This window comes from Cupressus sempervirens, chromosome 11 (assembly GCF_028749045.1).
Source record: "Cupressus sempervirens isolate cs-2001-9-10 chromosome 11, ASM2874904v1, whole genome shotgun sequence".
Taxonomy (NCBI): domain Eukaryota; kingdom Viridiplantae; phylum Streptophyta; class Pinopsida; order Cupressales; family Cupressaceae; genus Cupressus; species Cupressus sempervirens.
Genome location: NC_143128.1, coordinates 339991159 through 340014133, shown reverse-complemented (window position 1 = coordinate 340014133; position 22975 = coordinate 339991159). Strand labels below are relative to the sequence as shown.

General features: G+C 37.8%; 1 protein-coding gene across 1 annotated transcript in view; it reads left to right on the top strand.

Annotated features, from left to right (window-relative positions):
- The first annotated feature begins 9554 nt into the window (after positions 1-9554).
- Positions 9555-22975, top strand: part of ALB1 (ALBINA 1) — a 157648-nt gene continuing 144227 nt past the window's right edge. The window contains exon 1 of the mRNA XM_089809317.1: positions 9555-9880. Coding sequence (XP_089665443.1) covers positions 9638-9880 — 243 coding nt within the window. The 5' untranslated portion in view covers positions 9555-9637. The remainder of the gene's footprint in view (positions 9881-22975) is intronic.

Sequence of the window (22975 nt, the reverse complement as noted above, 5' to 3'; positions counted from 1 at the left end):
TAGGATGTAATGAGTATCCTTATTCTACACCTTAAGGGGCATATGCAAGTTAAGAACTTTTTTTGCTAGTGTTAAATACATGTTGCAATAGTCCTTAATCTACACATCGTAATCATCAACACAATTCAACTAGCGATCTTTGATAGATGAATTGGGAATAAATTCCCTCCTTGCAACATGTTTGAGCATCCCTATGTTGTCAAAATAGGGGTGGATCACTGGGTACTCCTCTAGAGGATACTTCTCCCATTCCACATCAAAAGTGAAAATGTCCTACTTTTATTTCACTTCATAGGGCCTGATGGTGATAGGCTATGCCCAAATCTTCTATGCTTGTCTCATATCCTATCATATGTTGAACTCAGTTGTCGGACAATCTCTAGTATGATAAGTAAGATAAGTCTATTTAATGGATAGTGTGGTAACTTCTTTGGATGTAGTAGGGTGCCAACCACCTGAATGTAGGTAAAGGTGAGATACTGGATGTAGTATCCTACCACTTGTGTAACCTTTGTTGTTGTCTCTACTAATAGCCTTTTTGCGCAATCCACTTCAATGAATCAAATTGCTGCAAAGACAAAAACGTCATTGACTATCCTATATTTTGGGCTTTCATCTTGAAGCTTATTTGTACCTGTTATCAAAATTTCATTACCTACAAAATTTTACTTTAACATTCATTACTGTTTATCAATTGCATTCATTTGCCAATGTTCACAGAAACAGAAAAAATACATTGCATTGATAAAATGAGAAAATTCTTTATTTGTATTAAACAATGACAAATTTCAATTTGGAGTTTATACATTAAAGAATTAAAGAACATGTACTAAATGAAAAAATGATCAAAATCTCTCACACAAGGCCGTGAGAGTAACCTAGTATTCATTATTCTAGTGCAAATAAGGAACATGTAAAAAATAGAATAAATGATACAAATGAAATGCAAGAGTATGAGAAAGGGAACCAGCCATTTCCTAGGGGTATATGGCTGGTCTGAGTCCGTAGTCCCGAGGTTGCTTTGCTGAAATAGAGTTCTCCTTGATTCCCCAAGCATCCAACTCCTGCAAAAAGTGAAAGAAAGGTACAAGTTAGATCCTTATGGATCTAAGCAATGTCTGGTTCCGCAAAACATACATATATACTTGTACCATTTACCTGTGATCCTAATTTGAACAAGAACAGTGAATTCAATTAATCATGGAGTAGCAATATCAGAGTCTGAAAATCAAAACAATGTATACAAGTGATTTTATTATTAACATGTTTGTGCCATGTGTAGCAAGTAGAGACATTAAAATGAACAATAACAAGTTCAACTGCTGATGAAGTTTTTTATAGGTGTCACAAGTCCGTGCTCGAACCCTATAAGTCAACTCAATCAACAATTTTTAATCCAGAAGTGCAGATTAATTGTTGCTTGGGAAGAAAGAAGGTAGTCTATTGTAATAAAGAGAATACATTTGAGTTTGAATCTTGTGATGGGACTCATGAGAAAACATCCATTAATCATACCAAAAAGGATTTATATTTGGGGAGTTTTGTTGTTTGAGTAAAGTATATAACCTTGGATCCTTCAAAGAATGAGCATGTTAAGTGCATTTGTAATATCCATGTGATTCAAGATTACCTTTGCAAAGGACCTGACAAACATCTATTCCAAAGGTCAATAATACTAATGTGGATAGAAGTGTGGATTCTATACATGCCACAACATTCAGTTGTTTATGCAAACAAGCAATAGGTGAGCACCTCTATGATCAAGCAACAAATATAGTGAAAGTTATAGATGAAGAATATTGTAATCAATGCACTATAAATTCCCTTAATTCAAAGAGCATGATTAAACTTATTCAGAGGCAAGGATCCTTCTGGTACTTGATTGCACTTGTAACTTCATAATGGATTTGTGGCTAAAACTTGACCAGTTGATACAATAAATAGCAGTGGTAAGCCTATTCCAATCCATGAAAGTGATAGTTTCTATGAAAGTCCTGTGTATGGACCTTGGAAATTCTATAAAAAAAAAGGGGAACCTTACTCGGGTTTGGAAATATAACTTCCAAGTCCATTTATAACAAAGTAATCTGCATATTATAACAGCTGGTTAGAGGCAAGAACATCAAATACAACATGGAATACTAAACCACAAAAAAAAAAGTATTCAACAGGCAGCAACATACGGGTTTGAAGAACCAGCAAAGGAAAAAATTAAGTGCTGATATAACTACAGGAAAACCTAGTTCGGGTTTTAGAAGTGTTCATAATAGTGACTTTAACATCTTGCAGGCGGCCAGTGAGAATTTACTCATATGGAATCACATATGGGTATATATATTTGCATATGGAAAATCCATGTATTTCATGGCAACCAGCAAATCTATAGTATGAAGTGATAAATAAAACCCGTATGCAGAAATGGAAAATGCAAAAGATGTCTACTTTTCAAGATGGGCCTTTCAGGAGAAGGCATCGTGTATAGAAAGCCAAGAAATTAAAAAGATACATCTCCAACAAAAGAAGAGAACCTAGAATTTGAAGAACACTCTTCTTAATATAATAGCAAGGAATTCTTGTAACAATCCTACAGATGGCAGCCGTAATACCAATAAAAACAAGCACTTGACACTAAACCCTCTTCGAAGTACAAGCAGCAAAATAATTTCGTAGAAATGCAAGTCTGCAAGTTTTTTATAACACCCATCAAAAGGAAATTATGGCCAACCAAAAGAGCTTGTGAAAGGGGTAGAAATACACAAAAACAAAAAAAAAAACACATATTTCTTATATTTTTGAAGCCCTTCTAAGACCCAGAAACAAAACAAAGCAAATTCATACATGCTTTACCTATTATTGTACATGGCAGCTTGAGCTGAATGAATGGACACAATTTTTTACCCAAAAAACTGTGAAAAAGGGAAAAGCCAAATGGACTGATGTCTTCAGTTAGCACACAAACTATATTTCAGGCTCTCATGGCGGCAAGGGTTTCAGAACCCTTCATTATCACAGACAAGAAGCAAAATGGAAAAATGAAATATGCTTAATGATGTTAGGGTTCAAATGCTAAAGACACCCTTTTCTATATTGTAATATCCTTTCAAGTCCGAGCCCTTATGCCTATCAACATTTTCTTTTATTCTATTTCCCTTAGTTTTGTTTAATAAAGCTCAATGTGTAAATATGTTAATAATGTGTTAATATTATCTTGTAAAAGATATATTAATATGTTATTAGATTTCTTATGAGCTTTATTTTATTTTGTATGTGCATAAGCATTTAATAATTGATTTTTATGATCAATTAATTACCTGTGAGGCATGCAAAATTAGTTGGGGAACCAATGAAGGGAATATAGGACTTGCTTGAGCATATTTAAGGATCGGATTGAGCATTCCAAGGGGTTGTTAAGGGTCATTTATTGACAGTTTGAACCTTTTGGGGGCAGTTTTGATAAGTCACATGGGTGGTTGATAGCTTGGCTTGACTTTTCTAGTCAATTGATGCTTGTTGGAGGAGTGGGGAGGCTATTTTCAGGGCTATGATTGTGCATACGACCCAAGGAGTGGAGAGGGTCTTTGTACTTAGTTTTCTTTTCTCTCTCATTTGGAGACAGTTCTGAGTTATGCAAAATAGTATTGAGTGATTTTTTATCCTGAGTATTGTTATGCATTTTTCTGTAACTATTTTGGAGATAAGTTGAATATATGATAATCTTTTACAAGTTCATTGTGGGATTTTCTTAAGCCTTTACTCTTTTTCTGTGATGTTGTATAGTGTTTTTCTGATTTGATAGATTAATTTGTGAATTCAAAGGTTCCTTGTTAATCTGTCTCAGTTTCTACCCTATCACTAGACTGTATTTTGTCTGCAGGTCACTTTTTAGTGTTTGTTTTATTATCATCTTATTAAGTGAAAATTTCTATTTCCTTAATGAGTGAGAATCAAAACCTTAATGTGAAACACTGTTGTAGGCCAATATAAAGTTTGAGTGCTTACTAGTGTGTTCCTATATATTGATGGTAAAAGATTGTTATTTGTTGAAACCTCTCTTTAAACATCTTTGGTGCATCACCTTTTAGAAAATAGTTTATTTTTTCAGTTTGCAATCTTCCTTAACCCTTTTCTCAGCAAGAAAGTAGTGTTAGAAGAATCAATCAGATGATTTTCCATAGAGGAGTCGGCCTAAAATTCGGAGGTTCAGCCATTGATAGGTTACCCATAGCCTTTGGCTGTCCCAATGTTGGCCTAAATTTTCAAGTTTTTCTTGTAATTTGATAGGGTGCAAATTTAGGTGACAATAGTAGCAATTAAGGGTATCCAATATGTGACTATGCATTGGTGTCTTTAATATCCCCTCTTCTTGTGAGCCCTAGATATGTAGCCCTGGCGACCAATAGGTTAACTACATAGAAAGTCATGTAGAAGCAAGGGTCATTCTAAAATATCTTCAACTGTTAGTCCAAGGAATCACTAATGATAGTGCCCCAGTCAATCTTGTTAGCCCTTGTTTTGATCATCTCTATAAAGTGTACCATCCAAGTTTCTAGATGGTCAACTATAGGAAACCCCATCAATCTGCTTAGAAGAACTATGTAGTAACCAATATCTACTATCATGTATCCTTGATTCATGTTGACTTTTCTTGGACTATTGTGCGGAGTCTTAGAGATCAAGTTTTTATCTTACACTATGGCTTTGGCTTCTTCCCGATGCTCTTTGTACCATTTGTCTACACTATCATTTGTAATCTTATACTATTGGTCAGTAGCGGGGAGATGGAAAAACTTCTCTATGTTGTTTGGTTGGATGTCTAGTACAATATCCCCCATGACACTCTTAACAACCTTGTCATTGAGGATATAGTGTTGTGCTAAAGACATTACCAACTCTGAGGATTGTACCAAGACTGGGTGTGAAGCAACGTTGATTAGTCCACTTTGTATCAATGACGTGATCATATCCAATCTCTCATGGGGCAAATTCATTCTAGTCAATATATCCAAGCTCTGTGCCTCTAATCTCCGAATGCAGGTCTATGAACCTTGATTTTTTTGGTATCCCTTTAAACTTAAAGGTCATCAATTAGGGGGAGATCTTTGATTTCATCGGTGAAGATGAAGTGGAAGCCATAGTGATCTACACAAAATGATAGGTGTTAATAATATCATGGCCTAGAAAGTACAAGGGTGCTGAAAAAATATGACAAAAAACCCAAACAAATTAAGAAGATAGCAAAACAAGGTAGGAAATTGAGAGGTGTGCACTAATGCACATGCACAATTTATGCAAGTGGCAAGTTGGAGGAATGAGGAGAGGTGTGCACGCTGCACACTTGTGCAACTGCGCAATGCTACACATGCATATGATGTTAGTTTGGATGTGGGTGGAGAAAAGTGTGGACCATGCAAACCTACATAGCTGAAGGGTTTACCTTAATGTACAAGCAAAAGGATTTCAGAGGTTGCAGAGGAGATGAGATGCACAATTCTGCAATCAAGGAGTCTCCAAACAAGAATGAACAAAAAAGGGAGCTGTGTAGTGTATATATAGGAGATCCTTATGCATAGTACATGGAGTTGTGCACTTGCGCAAGGTGCACAAGTACACAACATGCACATGTGTGCACCTCCATACTTTATCTTGTGAGGGGAAGTTTGGACTTTGCACACTTTGCACAGGTGCTCAAGCTGCACACATTTTTAGTGTTTCCACAAAAAAACTCCTTTCGATCATCCAATTTGGATGCCGCCAATCTTTCCTAGTACAAGACCCTACTTGTGGTATTCCTACTCCTCGAGGTACCTCATAAGACATCATGTCCTAAAGAGTAGGTTCCCATGACCTACAAGAAGAAAGAAACAAAAGAGGGGGGGGATCCCCATTCTCGGCTCCAAAAATGGGGCATGTGTTGTGAGACCACAACATATAGGAACCACATAAAATATAGGGTGGGCCGTACAATTGGAGATAGAAACATATTTTTATCACACATAATTACTTATGCATTAGCTATTATTTCCCTTGTTAAAAACTACATTCCTTGTACTTTGGGTTGAAAATACTTTCGTATTTAAGAAATTGCATCTTACACAAGTTGAGTATCTTGAGAGGATGGTTTAATAATTTCACCCAACTCAATAAGTAAGCTCTTTTTTTCCCTTTAAATCATTGTGTTGTAACAAGTTTCTTTAACTATGTTTGGGCTTGGAATCTCATTTCTAGTGCAAGCCTTTCTGGTTATCATTTTTCCAATACAAGAATTGGGGGGGGGGGGGGCGAGGGATAGAGTTTGTATTGAGCCAGGTAAGCTATACAACTTCAAGAATGATGCCATTTTTTGCATATTTGTAGGGTGCAAGGAGGGGTTATGAGCTTATTGAATCCATAAATGGCTTTGATGAGGGTTTATCTATATAATTTTCTAACTCGTAAGAGGATAGGAGAGTTATCATAGGAGGAATCTGCTTCAAAATTAGTGAGTAGGTGATTGCAAAAGCTACTAAGTTATCCTTGGAAGGAAAGAAAATGGAAGAAGACTAGTTGTGTGGTGTATAATGGTGATCTTAAAAGGTTCTTCACAGGAGGCGAAGCTTTAATTAAGATGCAAGAAGGATATGAAAGGGAACAATTGCCACCACCTTGGAACTAGGTTTTTCTTATGATTATGCAATTTTTCACTTTAGAAGTGCATCTCAAAATTTACTACTATTATGACATGCCTCTCCTTGACCATTTTAGGAATCATGATATTATTTCCTTCTCAATTCGCTTGGAAGTTTAATACTAGAACCTAAGGGGAATGCTTAAACCTAGGGTAATAAACATATTCCTCAACATGAGAGGCTAATCTTGAGGCTCTACACTTTTCATCTAACCCTTTGTCCTCGTAAACCCATTGTGTCTTATCAGGTCCCCACTTCGCTCTCACCCCTCTTATGAATATTGTTGATGCTCTAGGGCCTAGCAAGAAAAAGAGTGCATGTCATTTTGGGATCCCTTAATATTACCTCTAGAATTGGGACCCTAAAACACACAACCTTGATGTTCCCCTCACTAAACCTGATGCGCTAAAGATCCAATTGTCCAAATTATGACCACTACTAAAAGAAAAGGGACAAACCTCTCCCCTCTTAGAAATCCAAATTATCTATCTAGGAGGTGATTACCAACGAAGAACAAATTAATCCTCATAGGTCTAATAGGATGAGAATCTGGTCAATGATGAAGGAGGAAAATTTTCTTGTTGACTATGATTTCAAAGATAATGATGCTAACCAGGGAGTGGGAAGATTACAAAAAATGATGAGAAGGGGGAGATGGTTTAGGGTGATGACGATGAAACTAAAACTCTAGGTAGCTTTAGCAAATCAACAACTAATAACTCCACTCATATCATCGATAACATGAAAGAGGAGCCAATTTACTTACTTCGAGATATAATGCCTGAAGAAGTGAATGCCACCATGTTGTTGGTAATTTTACCTATATTGATTGTCAAAAAACTACCTTAGAGCTAAGCTATTTTGAAGACTAAGGTAAGGGAATTGAAAACCAAAATGCTAAAAGTGGAAAGGAAGATGGGAAGTATCTCTAGGTTTAGCCCACAAGTTCAACACTATTGTGTTACTTCACTATGTTTGATGTATAGGGTTCTCGACAAGAATGAAGAAGACAAATACAGTTACAGGGACTTATCCAAGTTCCTTAAGGGTGACTGAAGTCATATGCTTTATAATTTGGGTTTTGACGTCAAATCTCCTTGCTATGTTTAATTTGTGGCTGGTTATGGTTCTCAACACTTCTTTCCCCTATGAGGCTCTTAGCAAAACTTTCTTTTTGATGTGTTATTCTACTTTGGACTTTGACTTCAAAAGGAATTTTATTTGTTGATAGATTTCTAGACCATTTTATTATATGATTGTGTGCGTGTCTAGTTTGTTAGTGGTTGTTCTTCTAGATGTTTTTTTACATACTTTTATTATTAGTGTGCTATTTAGTTTTACAACCTTAAATTGTAGTTGTTGATTTTTGTTTTTTGGGTTAATTCTCCATGAGGATTTGACTAATTAATTGGAAAACAGAATAATCAATTTGTTGGAAATATAAGAGGAGTAATTGAGAGGGGAGGGGTGAATTAGTTACCACTAAAATAAATCCTAGATCCCTTAGATGTCAATACAAATCAAAACCAAAACTTTGCTCAAATTGAATTACTGTTGTTACTTGGTTAACACAAAAGCACTCGGTTAACACTAACAATTTATTGTTGCTCGACAAGTACTCTAATATCAACTGTTACTTAGTAAATACTGAACATGCAGATCATAAGATATTAAGTGCGATTAATCTTAATTAACTTAGTTGCATACATATAAAAGAGATAGCATGAACAAAAGATACAACAAGATTTAACATGGAAACCCAATTTGGGAAAAAACCATCGATTGCAACTAGTTACCGTTTTTCACTCTTTTGAAGTGAACCCTGTTAGGAGTCAACCTTGTTAAAGATTATAAAACATAATGTTAGTTGTGACCTTGTTAAAGGATTTAATCATCCTGTTAGGAGTGGCCTTGTTAGAAGTTCTTAGACACTTCAATCTAGAAATGCCACCTTGTTAGAGGATTTACAAAATAGCTGTTAGGCTAACTCTGTTAACAGATTTGATTCACTGCTACAATGGTTAGAGAGTAACAATGACTTGACCTGATTACTGATGCAACTGTCTTTGCTGATTCAGATCTCAATTCTAGCTTGAATACTCGATTCTTCCTGATTAGATTTATCTTTGCAGCTCAACGAGGATATTCTGCTTATCCTTCCAATTCGCTTCCTCTAAGCATCTTCTTATCTTCCACACATTCTTGCACATTCAATCATCAACTTGACCTTATATCATATACATTGTCAAGTTAGTTTGAATACAACTTAAAACAAATAATATTCATCTCTTCAGTCAACTAGAACCAACAAACAAATTCATTAAACTCAATAAGCCAAAATAAGAAAATCTTTTGTTAGCTGACCCAACTCGGTAGACACTAACTCTGAAATGATTTTCCTATGTTAACCAAGTGAGCTCGATAAACACTGCAACTTCGTAAACTTCCTTTGGTAACTGAGTGACTTTAGTTAACACTAGTTTTATGCCAACTTTCCTTTGTTAACCGAGTGAGCTCGATTAACACTGAACTTCTGCAAACTTCTCTTTGGTGCCCGAGTGAACTCGGTAGACACTGCCTTTTGAACTTGGTAAACTTTGGAATGCTTGACAAATATTGGAAACTGTCTTCATCGCCTGAGTGAGTTTGACAGACAGTGACCGATAAAGATATGACATTTTGTGTAACATCAAAGACAATATACAATTGAACAGTTGTTTTCAACACAATTGATATTCGTGAAGTGGCATAAACTAATAATATAAAAAAGTACAAATAAATAATAATTAAATATTTTTAATCCAACATGCTAAAACTAAATGGAAATGGCACGGGAGCGCAAATTTCATATTTACAACTATTAAGGAGGAGATTTAGACACTTAAAAGCAATTCAAACATCACAAACAAGTCCTCCCTCCTGAAGCGGATAACTTTTGAGCTGCATTCAAGAGAATTGATCGAGTGGCGGACATGGAAGCAGCCTTGTATTCACCTCCGCTACCCTGCTCATCTGCGCGTTTGAGAGAGTGGCCGTTCTTGTTTGCTGGGCAGAGAATTTCGTGGAGCCGATGCACGCTTAGTTTTCGTTCTCGGCGCCTTAGCCTTGTTATCACCAATGCCACCAATGGAGCCGCTGTCGTTCATTCTCCAAACGAAACCGAAAGGAGCGACTATGGCCGTCAATATTTCCCCCTTGCCGCCGTTGTTGGACAGGTCTTTGCTTGAACAGTGCCATACTTCGATCGACATTGCTCTTTCTTTAATAAATATTGTTAGAGAATGGAAAACGAATTTAATTATATCCAGTAAAGTGCTGTGTATTTTGTATGGCTGCGCGAAACAAAATAATTGCTGTGCATGGGGAGGGGCTTCTAAACGCATGCCAAACAGAGCAAATTAGAAGGTTTCTTTGAAATAAAAGGACAATTCAAGTTAAAATTGATGTCAATCGTTTTTCACGTTTCCTAGCCGTAGGCCAATGTAAAATTTTAGTAGAAAACTTCATTTTAACACTTTAGAAACAAATCTGTCCGTTAAAATAAATCTCATCCAATTCCGCGAGTTGCTGAAACCTCTAAGGCTTTTCCAGCCTGCTTGACTCAGAAATTACCTGCTAAAAGTGAAGACAACAAAACTGAAAATGGTTAAAATTACATAAATCCATTCGAGGCCAGGCTTCAAATCACCCATCTTCCGGCCATACGAACCAATTAGGCGACCAAAACATTAAATAGTAATGCCCCTGTTGTGGCAGGTAGCAATTTCATCAGTAGTAACATGATTACGAATACAATTAACGGCAAAGAAGAGACTCAATATTCCTATCCACCATAGCTACACGATTTGAGTCTAAGTTGCTGAATCTGAAACTAAAGCCAACAAAAAATGTTCTAATAGTGACGGTGGTTGAATGACAAAAGGCCTCGCCTGGAAGCGAACGTTGAGGCCATTGCATATAAAACTGAAGCGTTTTCTAAGCTGAAAATTATTATGACGATATTTCTAGGGCTCAAGGAAGTTTCCCAACTCCAAATGAATATTGTCTGTGTAATAAAATCTGAATTGATTGAGTCCACTGTTAGGGGCCGTTGGGACCCCTCCAAATGATGAAAATGATATAGATTCCGGAAGTTTTGTTTACGTGTCCCTGATGGCTATGATTTAAAACAGTAAATACAACCATCATAGAAATACGAGCAGTGAGACCATTAAAGCTGGGTACAAGAAGCATCGAAGTTGCCTTTAATTGGCATCACTGGCTTCAGAAGAGCATACGCATGGGTATTCTTAACGAATTATACAATGCTTTTTGGTTTTTTTTTAAAACTATTACACAATGCTTGACCTCATATACCGCTTGAATGTTTACTTGTCGGATTTGAAACAGATTTTCATTCAAGCATACTGTATGGAGTCGATAAGGTTTGGAATTTGACTGATTCACCCAGCCACTGATGTTCTCCATTTCTTTTGCCCTTTCCTTTAATGAGAGAAGAAATGTTGCACATTTATTGGTGATCTCCTAGCCTATAGATCTCCAATCTCTCCAAGATGATGCAAATTTGCAAGGATGTTTTTTCTTGACGTTATTTATAAGCTCTGTAAGTCGTATGGTATTGCTGATTCTATACTGCCCATTGGTTACCAGTTCATTGCTCACAACTCCACCACCGCAGTTAGAATATCCAACGCGTTTCTAGTATCCTATGATTCCTATCTATTGTTAGTTTTACTTGCCAATGAGTCATCTATTTTCTCTGCCAACAAAGCTGTGAATGCCGGAATGGCTCAATTAAATTTTATCAACCATGTTAGTTGATTCTTTTAGATCATCTATAGCTAGCAGTTGGAGCAGATGATGAACAATCGAAATAAATCAACATTTCTTCCTTGGCAAAATCAACTAGTGTTTAGACAAGATGATGAACAACAATAGCCAATTGAAATATGTGGTTTCTCTATCTAATGGGTTGCTGAGCAGACTAACCAATGTTGGTCATTTAAATTACCTTCTTTTCATTTTCTAGATACTCTTTCCTTGTGCCGATGAAGAAATGGGACCTATCTATTGTTAGAGAAAGTTAATCTCTTCCTCCATGGTTCATGTGTAGATCTAGTCGGTAACTCAACACTTCATAATGTTATTTTTTGCCATGACGAAGAACCTAATAATTGCATAGACTAAGAAAAACCTGAGCTTCAACCTTAGGTTAGCAAGGTATATAACAACAATAATAAGAAGACTCAGGTAAGGGTGAATAAAAATTGAGTAAAGATGAAACAAGACTTGTCTTGCTTAGAAAAGGAGGCAGCACAATGGAAACAACTACCTCTGTCAGATCTTTCTTTTCCTAAGTCTATTCACTGAAGACATGAACACAATGGCCATACCTATCTGTGCAATTGCCATGATTGTCATCCCCAATCTGCCAATATAACAAATGCTATTCACTATTTTAGAGAGCATGAGGTATGAATAAGGCTGTTCAACTTGAAATATATGTATTTTCTTCAATTATGGCTACACTATTTTTAAAAAGCAGGGTTTGCATCTTTTAGACGGAAATTTTATCTCTATTCATAAAGCAGGCTTAAAATCAAGACATAATATATAATCCTTAAAAGAGAAGCAGGGGCATTTGTGGTCATGGGAATCTAGAATGGTGCTTGTTATCCATCCCACTATCCATGGATAGAAGTTTCCTAAGCTCATTAATGTCAATAGCAGGATTGCAAAGTTATTGGTTTGGGTTTGATAGTTCAGTCAAATATTTTGGGGTTGGGTTCATTTTGGGTGCATCAATACAAAAACATATATAAATCAGAAATATTTGGAGCAGTATTTAAGTTCAAAATACATCACCATAATAATAATGATCAAATAAAATAGGGAAATCCACCACCATATCAACAGTCAAATATTAGTCAAATTCAAATATCATGATAAATATTAGATTTTATAGTTAAAAAATAATAATGTCAATTGCCAATAATTAGCCATCATTGGTCATTGAACAAATATCATACCGGTCATCATTGGTGTATTGCAAAGGGTATTGACCATCTCTCACCAATTGGGTTTTCTTACAGTATTGAAGGAATCCCATTGGCATAAATGGAACTAGCAATGCTCTGATATGAAATCTCTTTGATTTCATTTTCAAAGGCCCTGTCCAATGGGCCTCTTTTTCATGCAATGAAAACATTCTTTGATTTAGAATGTGGTGGCATTAGCATGAAAGGATGCAAGCCAGCTGAAATATCCCAAACTCCACTAATGCAGCAGTACAAACGAAAATCCAATATATATGACAACTTGAAAGGGAATAAATTTAGAGTCTTATCATTCTCTAAGCATACTAGACCAAGCCCACGTTTGTCTATTACAGAATTTTAAATCTACACATTCATATGCAAAGTCTGAATCATCAACGCCCTATTGCTTACATGAATACAATCACGAACGAAGGGAGCAAGAACCTTGACCTGGAATGTGTTTGTTGATGACACTGCTGTCTATACGAGTCCCCTTGTTTTGCTCTCCAATACATGTGCTTGCTGCCGGTTCCAGTTCTGAATTCCATTGCTACACTCATGTCTGATATACTAGTATAATCTGAGGTGAGTAGGATGTATCTGCAGCTTCCACTATTCTCCTTGCGGCACAAACAACACCACCCCCAAATAGGTGCAGACGTGCGAATACAGACAGACTGTCTAGTATCCCACCATAAACTATTACTGCAGAGCCACGTATTGCCACGTTAACGGTTAGATGATAGACCTGGCTATCTCCAACCTGTATGGATGTGATCCCAGTTTTAACTGCCTCCCAAACTCCCACGCTACAGGCTGCAGCTACCGTTCCCCTTACTCGGACCTGTGTCTGTGATCTGCCTGGGCCCGATTACTGTCACCTGCTTCTCCCTCTTTCTCCTATAATGTGGATTGCTGAAGCTGAGTGCATACTAATAGGAGTTACTGGGGTTACGTCCAGCATCTCCACTATCTCAAGGGGTTTCATCCTCAAGATTTAACCAGTCACATTTAAGTAACCTGTTATATTTTATCAGTATTTTATCTCATCATGTAAATCCCAATGTAGCTCCTTGCTTTTATAACCTCAATGTGAGGGAAGATGCACATAACTAAACAATGTGGGATAAAAGCCAATTTTGTCTTTTAGTCACATAAGTAACTTTTGTCATGAAGTGACTTTAAATGATAAAGTAACTTTATAAAATAAAGTGACATAACTTTAGGAAGTTCCCGCTTAAATATCTCCCCAACGAAACCAAATAAACTTCTGTGATTGGCTGGCATTCTCAAAATAAATGTCGTTAGCCTATCCAGATGGAAAGATAGACCGACAAGGTGCTGTAAGCTCTAGCGTGGAAAATGGGACATTATAGTCCTCCCTTCTTGGGATTGCTTGCCTTCAAGCAATCTCAGTGCCAGATGCTGCAAGATTGATTTGCCCTCCCAAGTGACATCTTCATATGGTAAATCCTTCCAGCGAATTAGGGACTCCCTAATGGACTTGTTATAGAGCTTCCTTTCTCTGATCTCAATCACCTCTGCTGGGACCAATACTAGCTTCCCTTCCACATAAGTGAGGGCAATTTAATGGAGGGTACTACATGCTGACCAACCACTTTCTTGAGGCAAGAAATATGGAAAACATTATGAATTCTGCTGTCATCTGGCAAGTCCAGCTCATAAGTGACCTCCCTAACCCTTCAAGTAATGCGATAGGAACCATAAAATCTAGGTTGAAGTTTTTTAGGCCCAATCTTCTTCAAGGAGCTCTGCCTGTAAGGTCGGAGACAAAGGTAAACAATGTCACCCAACTCAAAACTCTGCTTTGTCCGACGACAATCAACATACATCTTCAGCTGATTTTGAGCCTGTACAATGTTCTTCCGAAGAGATCTGAGAATGTCCTATTGATCTTGTGTCCAATCTCTAGCTAGTGGTGCCCTGCTGTCCTGCAAAGCTAGATCTAGGAATTATAGGGGTTTGCTGCCATATAGAGCTTGAAATGGAGTCATCCGAATGGACATGTGGTAGGAGGAGTTGTAGCAGTACTCCCCCAGATATAACCATTTAACCCAAGCTTTAGCTCTTTGCTATCCTGATACATAGTTCCGGAGATAACCCTCCACCCATTTGTTTACTATCTCGGTCTGCCCGTCCATTTGTGGATGGTAACTTGTGCTGGGTATCAACTCCGTACTTGCCAATTTAAATAGTTCCTGCAGAAAGTGCTAAGAAATTTGCTATCTTTGTCGCTCACAATGGTTCGAGGGAGACCATATAGACGAAAAACCTTTCGAAAGAATAACTCGGCTACTTGAGAGGCCGACCAATCTGCTGCTATAGCAAAAAAGTGAGCAAAATAAGACAATCTGTCCACAACCACGAAAATGGAGTCTCTGCCCTGCACTCTCGATAATCCTATAATGAAGTCCATGGAGATACTCTTCCATTTCTGTGCTGGAATAGGAAGAGGTAGTAATAATTCGGCTGGAAACTCGTGTTTTGACTTGTTCTGCTGACAAGTTCGACATTCTCTGACATGCTGAAGGACATCATCCTTGAGGTCCTTCCATGAAAATCTTTCCCTGACTTGCCTATAGGTTTTGAAGAAACCTGGGTGTCCGACTGATGGTGCATCATGAAGAGTCTCTATAATTTTTCCCTTGAGCTTAGACTGTGGTACGAGATAGATCCTATCCTTATAAAAAATCACATCATCAATTACCTTGTACTTGCTGTCCTGGAGCTGCCCATCCATGATTTGACACGCTTGAGAATTCTTAGAATACTCAACCAGCAATTGGGACTTCGAATCTGCCAAAATCTCGGAAATGGCACAACACCCTACTACTGAAGGTCTCCTGGAAAGCGCATCAACAACTATATTGTTCTTACCCTTGACATACTCGATGTCGAAATCGTAGGCCTGAATCTTGCTGACCCACTTTTGTTGTCTTTTATTAAGATCCTTCTGTTCTAAACAGTATTGCGAACTGTTGTGATCTGTCTTAACTGTGAATTTTCCACCCACCAAGTACTGTCTAAACTTGGCTAAAGTGTGCATAATGACTAACATTTCCTTGTCATAGGTGAAGTACAATCTCTCACCATCCTTGAGTTTCTTGCTCTCATAAGCTACCGAATGTCTATCCTGCATCAAAACTGTACCAATTCCGCTCCCTGAAGCATCACACTCTAGGAAAAAAGGGCGAGAGAAATTGGGAAGTGCCAAAATCGGGCATGTGCTCATCACCTTCTTGAGCTTATCAAAGGTCACCTCTGCATCATCAGTCCACTTGAATGCTCCTTTTCGTGTGAGATCGGTGAAGGGAGCTGTTGTTTGAGAGAAGCCTCGAGCGAACTTCCTGTAATAAGAGCAAAGACCGAGGAAGCCAAATTTGATACGTTCCTCGGAGGTGGCCAATCTAGGATTGCCTGTATCTTTTCCTGGTGTACCTTCACCCCATCTGTACCAATCACGTGACCAAGGTAAAGAATCTCGGTCAATTCGAACTCACACTTTGACTTCTTCACAAACAATGAGTGCTCCTCCATAATACTAAGTACCTCATCTAGGTGCTGCAGGTGCCCCTCCCAAGTTCTTCTGAAAAATAGGATATCATCAAAGAATACTAACACGCTCTTTTGTAGCTGTTTTCTAAAAATATGGTTCATACATGACTGAAATGTAGCCGGCGCATTAGTGAGCCCAAATGGCATACCCAAGAACTCATAGTGTCCATAGTGACATCGGAAAGCTATCTTATGCACATCCTCCTCGTGAACCCATATCTGATGGTATCTAGATCTAAGGTCTATCTTCGAGAAATAAACTGCCCCATGTAGTTCATCTAGTAATTCATTAATGCGAGGAATAGGGTACTTGTTCTTGATGGTCCTCTTGTTGAGAGCACGGTAATCAATACACATGCAAAGAGTGCCATCCTTTGTCTTCACCAAGATGACTAAAGAAGCAAAGGTATTGGAGCTAGGTTTGATGTATCCCATATCTAAGAGTTCCTTAATCGTCCTTTCTATTTCCTCTTTATAGTGCTTGGGATGACGATAAGGTGTGGTGATGACAGGTTTGGCGCCCTCCTCTAACTCAATGATATGCTCAAACCTTCTATCTGGGGGAATGTTTGGAGGTATGTCCTCAACAACCCTCTTGTGCTTATCAAGCACCAGCTGAATGTCAATATGAATTTGCTGTCCTGAGTCTAAAGTAGCCTTAGAGGAAATGAAACAGTGTGCTGCCCAGTCCATGTCATCATACCTCATAATAGCCTCCATCCTGTGGGTTGAAATCAACCTGGGTTCAGCCTCTGACATAGTCTTGAGGATCACTTGTCGGCCATCCTATAAGAATTCCTGCTGCATCTTATCATGATCAATTGTGTACTTGCCAATAGTTTGCAACCATTGTCTTCCCAACATGGCATCTAATCCATCCAAATCGACCACATAAAAATCTGCCTCAAGAAGAAATTCATCAAAGTGAATCAGAAGTCCTGACACTTTCCCTGTGCACCTCAATCTCTCACCTCCTACCACTCTAACCTCGAACTTGGGTATGTCATCAATCTGTAACTTTCTCTTTGAAACCCAATGCGCGCTTATGAAGTTATGTGATGCACCTGTATCTAAAAGACACAATACGCTATCCTCTAACTACACCGTTCAAACGAAAAGGATGTCCTATAGGATTGTTGGAAAGGGAAGCTATAATAAGAGACTGTCCCAGAGTGAATTCCTTCTTTCTCTCCCTAGGAGGCTGCTCCTCACTTTCTTCCTCATCGCTGCCATCAACATCGCTGCCCCCCTGCTGCTCATCCTTCTCTTACAAGAGTACTTCGACATAATGTATTTTGCCTTTGCCAAGACATCTGTGATCTAGTGTCCATGGCTCCCTGCAAGTGAAACATAGCTTCTTCCTCCTAAGTTCATTTCGTGTCTCTAAGTCCAACCTAGGAGGGGTAGTCTTATGCTGGTTCTTGTTCTTTTGGAATGAAGGAGACCCCTTATAAGGTTTCTTAGGAGGTTGTGGTATCGAAGAGGGTGATTCTAGATCATGTTTGATCTTAATAGCATCATCCAAAGTGTTTGGTTTAAGGACCTTGACCAAACCTCTATATTTGTCCTGTAAACCCTCAGTGAACAACATTACCTTACACTGTTCTGACATATCTGGGACCATCACTGAAATCTGCTGAAACTTATCAATGAAGTCATCTAGAGATCCACTTTGTCCCAACTACGCCAAATCCCTGTAGTAGACCTCAATGTCCTTCCTGTCAAAATTGGTGATCAACTTAGAGTTGAAAGTCTTGTAAGACGTGATGAGACCATGATCCTAGGTGACCAACCCATGATGCCACCAATCATATGCTGCTCCCTCTAAATGCATTGTGGCGAATCTAATGGCTTCTATCTCTAACATGGGCTTAAATGTTAGGTAGGTGTCTAGCTTGTGAATCCAAGCTCTCGTGGATGTCTTATTGTTGCCATAAAAAATGGAGAGAGATAATTTGTTCATGGCGTGCTTCAAGTCCTTGTTCTGTGCCCTAGGCCTCCTATTTTGCTGTGGTCTCTCTGTCTCCTTTTTCTGATTCATGTATTGAGAAAAAGTTAGATTCTGTTTAATTTGATCAGGGAACAGACCCCATTCATTGTACATAGCCATAATATTATCCACAAGTAAACCTGGTGCCATGGGTTGCGCTACTTCCTCCTTTGCATTAAAAATGGGCATCAATGGCCTGTCAGTGTTCTGTGTGGGGGCCCTGGTAGCTTGGGGTGATCTTGCCACATTATCACCTCCACTGTGATGACTCGGTGCTCTCCTGTGAGTCGGGGCTAGCTGCTGAAGTGCAGTAGCAATGTTATTTTGTCCATCTCTAATAGCCCGCAAGGTTTCCCTCACTTTCCGTTCTTGTTCATTCTCATTATGAGCCATTTGAATGTCTTGTACCTGTTCAACTTGTTCACCTTGTTCAACTTGTTCAACCTGTAAGCTTGTCCCAAATGTTAACTCCTTATTAATTGTATAACTGTCCTCAATGTCAATCTGATCTAAAGACCCCGCTTGTTCAGGTCGGATGTGACTAAACTTATAAGGTTTCCTATTCATGCCTATTTGACATTGTCCCTATTTAAACCAGTTTGTAACTCAAACTTTTCGCACAAGTTGGCAAGCCTTGTGGCTCTGATACCATTGAAATATCCCAAACTCCAATAATGCAACAGTACGAACGAAAATCCAATATATATGACAACTTGAAAGGGAATAAATATAGTCTTATCATTCTCTAAGCATACTAGACCAAGCCCACGTTTGTCTATTACATAATTTTAAATCTACACATTCATATGCAAAGTTTGAATCATCAACGCCCTATTGATTACATGAATACAATCATGAATGAAGGGAACAAGAACCTTGACCTGGAATGTGTTCGTTGATGACACTGCTGTCTATACAAGTCCCCTTGTTTTGCTCTCCAATACATGTGCTTGCTGTCGGTTCCAGTTCTGAATTCCATTGCTACACTCACGTCTGATATACTAGTATAATTTGAGGTGAGTAGGATGTATCTACAACTTCCACTATTCTCCTTGTGGCATAAACAACACCACCCCTGAATAGGTGCAAACGTGTGAATATGGATAGACTGTCTAGTATCCCACCGTAAACTATTACTGCAGAGCCATGCATTCCCATGTTAATGGTTAGATGACAGATTTGGCTATCTCCAACCTATATGGATGTGATCCCAAATTTTTGCCTCCCAAACTCCCACGCTACAGTTTGCAGCTACTATTCCCCTTACTTGGACCTGTGTCTGTGATTTGCTTGGGCCCAATTACTGTCACCTGCTTCTCCCTCTTTCTCCTATAACGTGGATCGCTAAAGCTGAGTGCATACTAATAGGAGTTACTGGGGCTATGTCCAACGTCTCCACTATCTCAAGAGGTTTCGTCCTGGAGATTTAACTAGTCACATTTAAACAACCTATTATATTTTATCAATATTATATCTCATCGTGTAAATCCCAATGTAGCTCCTTGCTTTTATAACCTCGATGTGAGGGAAGATGCACATAACTAAGCAATGTGGGATAAAAGCCAATTTCGTTTTTTAGTCACATAAGTTACTTTTGTCATGAAGTGACTTTAAATGATTAACTTTATAAATCAACTTTATAAAATAAAGTGACTTAACTTTAGGAAGTTCCCACTTAAATATCTTCCCAATGAAACCAAATAGACACCTGTGACTAGTTGGCATCCTAAAAATAAATGTTGTTAGCCTATTCGGATGGAAAGATAGACCGACAAGGAGGAGAAGGGGACATTACAGTCCTCTCTTCCTGAGATTGCTTGCCTTAAAGCAATCTAAGTGCCGGATGCTGCGAGATTGATTCGCCCTCAGGTGGCATCTTCACATGGCAAATCTTTCCAACGAATTAGGTACTCCTTGATGGACTTGTTACACAACTTCCTTTCTTTGATCTCAATCACCTTTGTTGGGACCAATACTAGCTTCTCTTCCACATCAAGTGAGGGCAATCCAATAAAGGGTACTACATGCTAATCAACCACTTTCTTGAGGCAAGAAACGTGGAAAACGTTATGAATTCTGCTGTCATTTGACAAGTCCAACTCATAAGCGACCTCCCCAACCCTTTGAGTAATGTGATAGGGACCATAAAATCTAGGCTGAAGTTTTTCAGACCCACTCTTCTTCAAGGAGCTCTGCCTGTAAGGTTGGAGAGGAAGGTAAACCATGTCACCCAACTCAAAACTCCGCTCTGTCCGAGGGCAATCAACTCTATATGATCTTGTTTGCTCTTTGTTGCAATGGCTACACCGCCAAAGGAAGCTCTCACTACCAGACCTTTGCTTAATCATTGTTGTATAGGGCCAAAGTGGTCTCTCTTCATTGTGGCCCTGGGCAACTGAACTAGAAATTCTAGTTTCAATCATTATATATGAGCAATGAACCTAAAATGGAAAACATTATTGATTGTTAAATTCTGAGATCACTGCAAATGTGATAGCATTTCCAGTTTGGCATGTGCTTTTCAAAGGCAACAATCTCTTTGTTATTTATATTATGGATGAGACATGGAGAGATATGTCCCTTCATGGGACATATCTATTCATTAACATGCTCTCTCTCTCTCTCTCTATATATATATATATATATATATATATATATAGTAATTCTTAAGTCTTATGGCATTAATTTCTCTAACGTAATAATACTTAGATATATATGAGTTATATCTCATATATACATATACGTACATATATACATATGTGTGTGTGTGTGTTTGTGTGTGTGTATGTACTATGTATGCGTATGTATATATATCTACAATAGTATTTTCTCATTGGTTTATCCAACTGAAGCTACCAAACATCAACTCCCTCTTAGGTAGGGAGGATAAACATAAGATATTATATTATCTCAATGAAAATTAGGAATGACAAGTTTTAAGGATACCTTTAATCGGAAGATATCCACCATTTATATATCATCTCATGATATCAAGAGTAATGGCCTCAAAATATCAAGCCACATGATATTCATAAGTACTCAAAAATGTCCATGGATAATATATCCTCAATAATACTTACCATAGAAACATTCATGGTCTGTTTAAGGAACTTAATCCACTGTGCAAATTATCTTCTAGCATGATCTGCTTAGGCATCACAAGATGTCAATCACAATAGCAGGCCATGGTCTGTTTAAGGAACTTAATCCACCATGCAAGTTATAATCTATCATGATTTGCTTAGACATCACAAGATGTCCTTCACAATAGAAGGCCATGTTCTGTTTAAGGAACTTAATCCACCATACAAGCTATCATCTATCACGATCTGCTTAGACATCATAAGATGTCCATCATAATAGAAGGCCATAAGATGTCCATAATAATAAAAGGCCATGGTCTATTTAAGGAACTTAATCCATCATGCAAGTTATAATCTATCTTGATCTACTTAGATATCATAAGATGTACATCATAATAGAAGATTAAGTTATTGAAAGATCGTCACCTTCCAATAACTTTTACAAATACAAGTGATAATAATTTGGAAGTCGTCTCTTCCTCATGATTTACACAGGGGACATGCCTGTTAAAATCATATAGTTACATACATGGATTTTCTGACTCCCTTTGAATATCAATATATGAGCTCCTCATCCAATGTTGCCTTTAAAGAACTGTTAGACTCTCTTTGAGTTTGATATCAATCTCCCTTTTCTTGCAAGAACATACTCGGAGAGAAAGGAAAAGATCAAGACAAATAACTCTTATAATACATATACAAATAAGAGAGAGACTATAATGAGTAGATAAATGTAATATTTAAGGATAATAAATACATATTTATACATCAACATCCTTGATTGTCCTCATCCTTGCTGATGTGTTCATCTTATGACTCATTTACCATCTTTGATGGAAAAGTACGATTGCATGTCACCTTAATAATATAGGTTGAAAAACTATGGTTTATTCCACATGAAGGCGGTACTTAAAAATAATTTCCCAATTTTTGTATTATCACACACCCTTTTCAATTCGTTCCTGCTTTCACGGATAGATCAAAAGGCCGTCCTTGAAACTATGGTTCTCGCCTTATTTATTTTTGGTTGCTAACTCTTGCCTGCCGATGGCTACATCGAGGTGAATAACACCCACGTCATCCCTTGCAAGTGTCGGTTTATGCAAAAATTGTATAATATGTTTTCATTCCACCTCCTAATGCGATGAATATTTTCTTCTATAATCTATCTATCTTCTGCGATGTATATGATGCGATATACATCCATATATATAACCTCCCAATTATATATACTGCAATCTGCAATATATATATATATATATATATATATATATATATAAACCTTCTAGTATATCTATGACAATTTGTGATAGTATCCTTTGTATCTTCTGCGATAGATAGATGCTGCAATCTTATTATTATCCTCTCCGATAATATTTGATATCCGCTACAATATAGTATGGTGCGGTTTGATTATCTTCAATAATCTGAATTTCTTTGTATCTTTGTGTGTTATGCGATTCTCATCTCAAAATTGCTTTAGCTATTGTCACATGTCTTCCTTGCAAGGAATCTTGCAAAAGAGAATTCTCTGAAGTATACATTCAATTCCAAAGCGTCCCTTTTTGTTGGTGCTACTTCCCTGTTATAGGGAGATCACTTGATCGTCTCTCTCTAATTTAT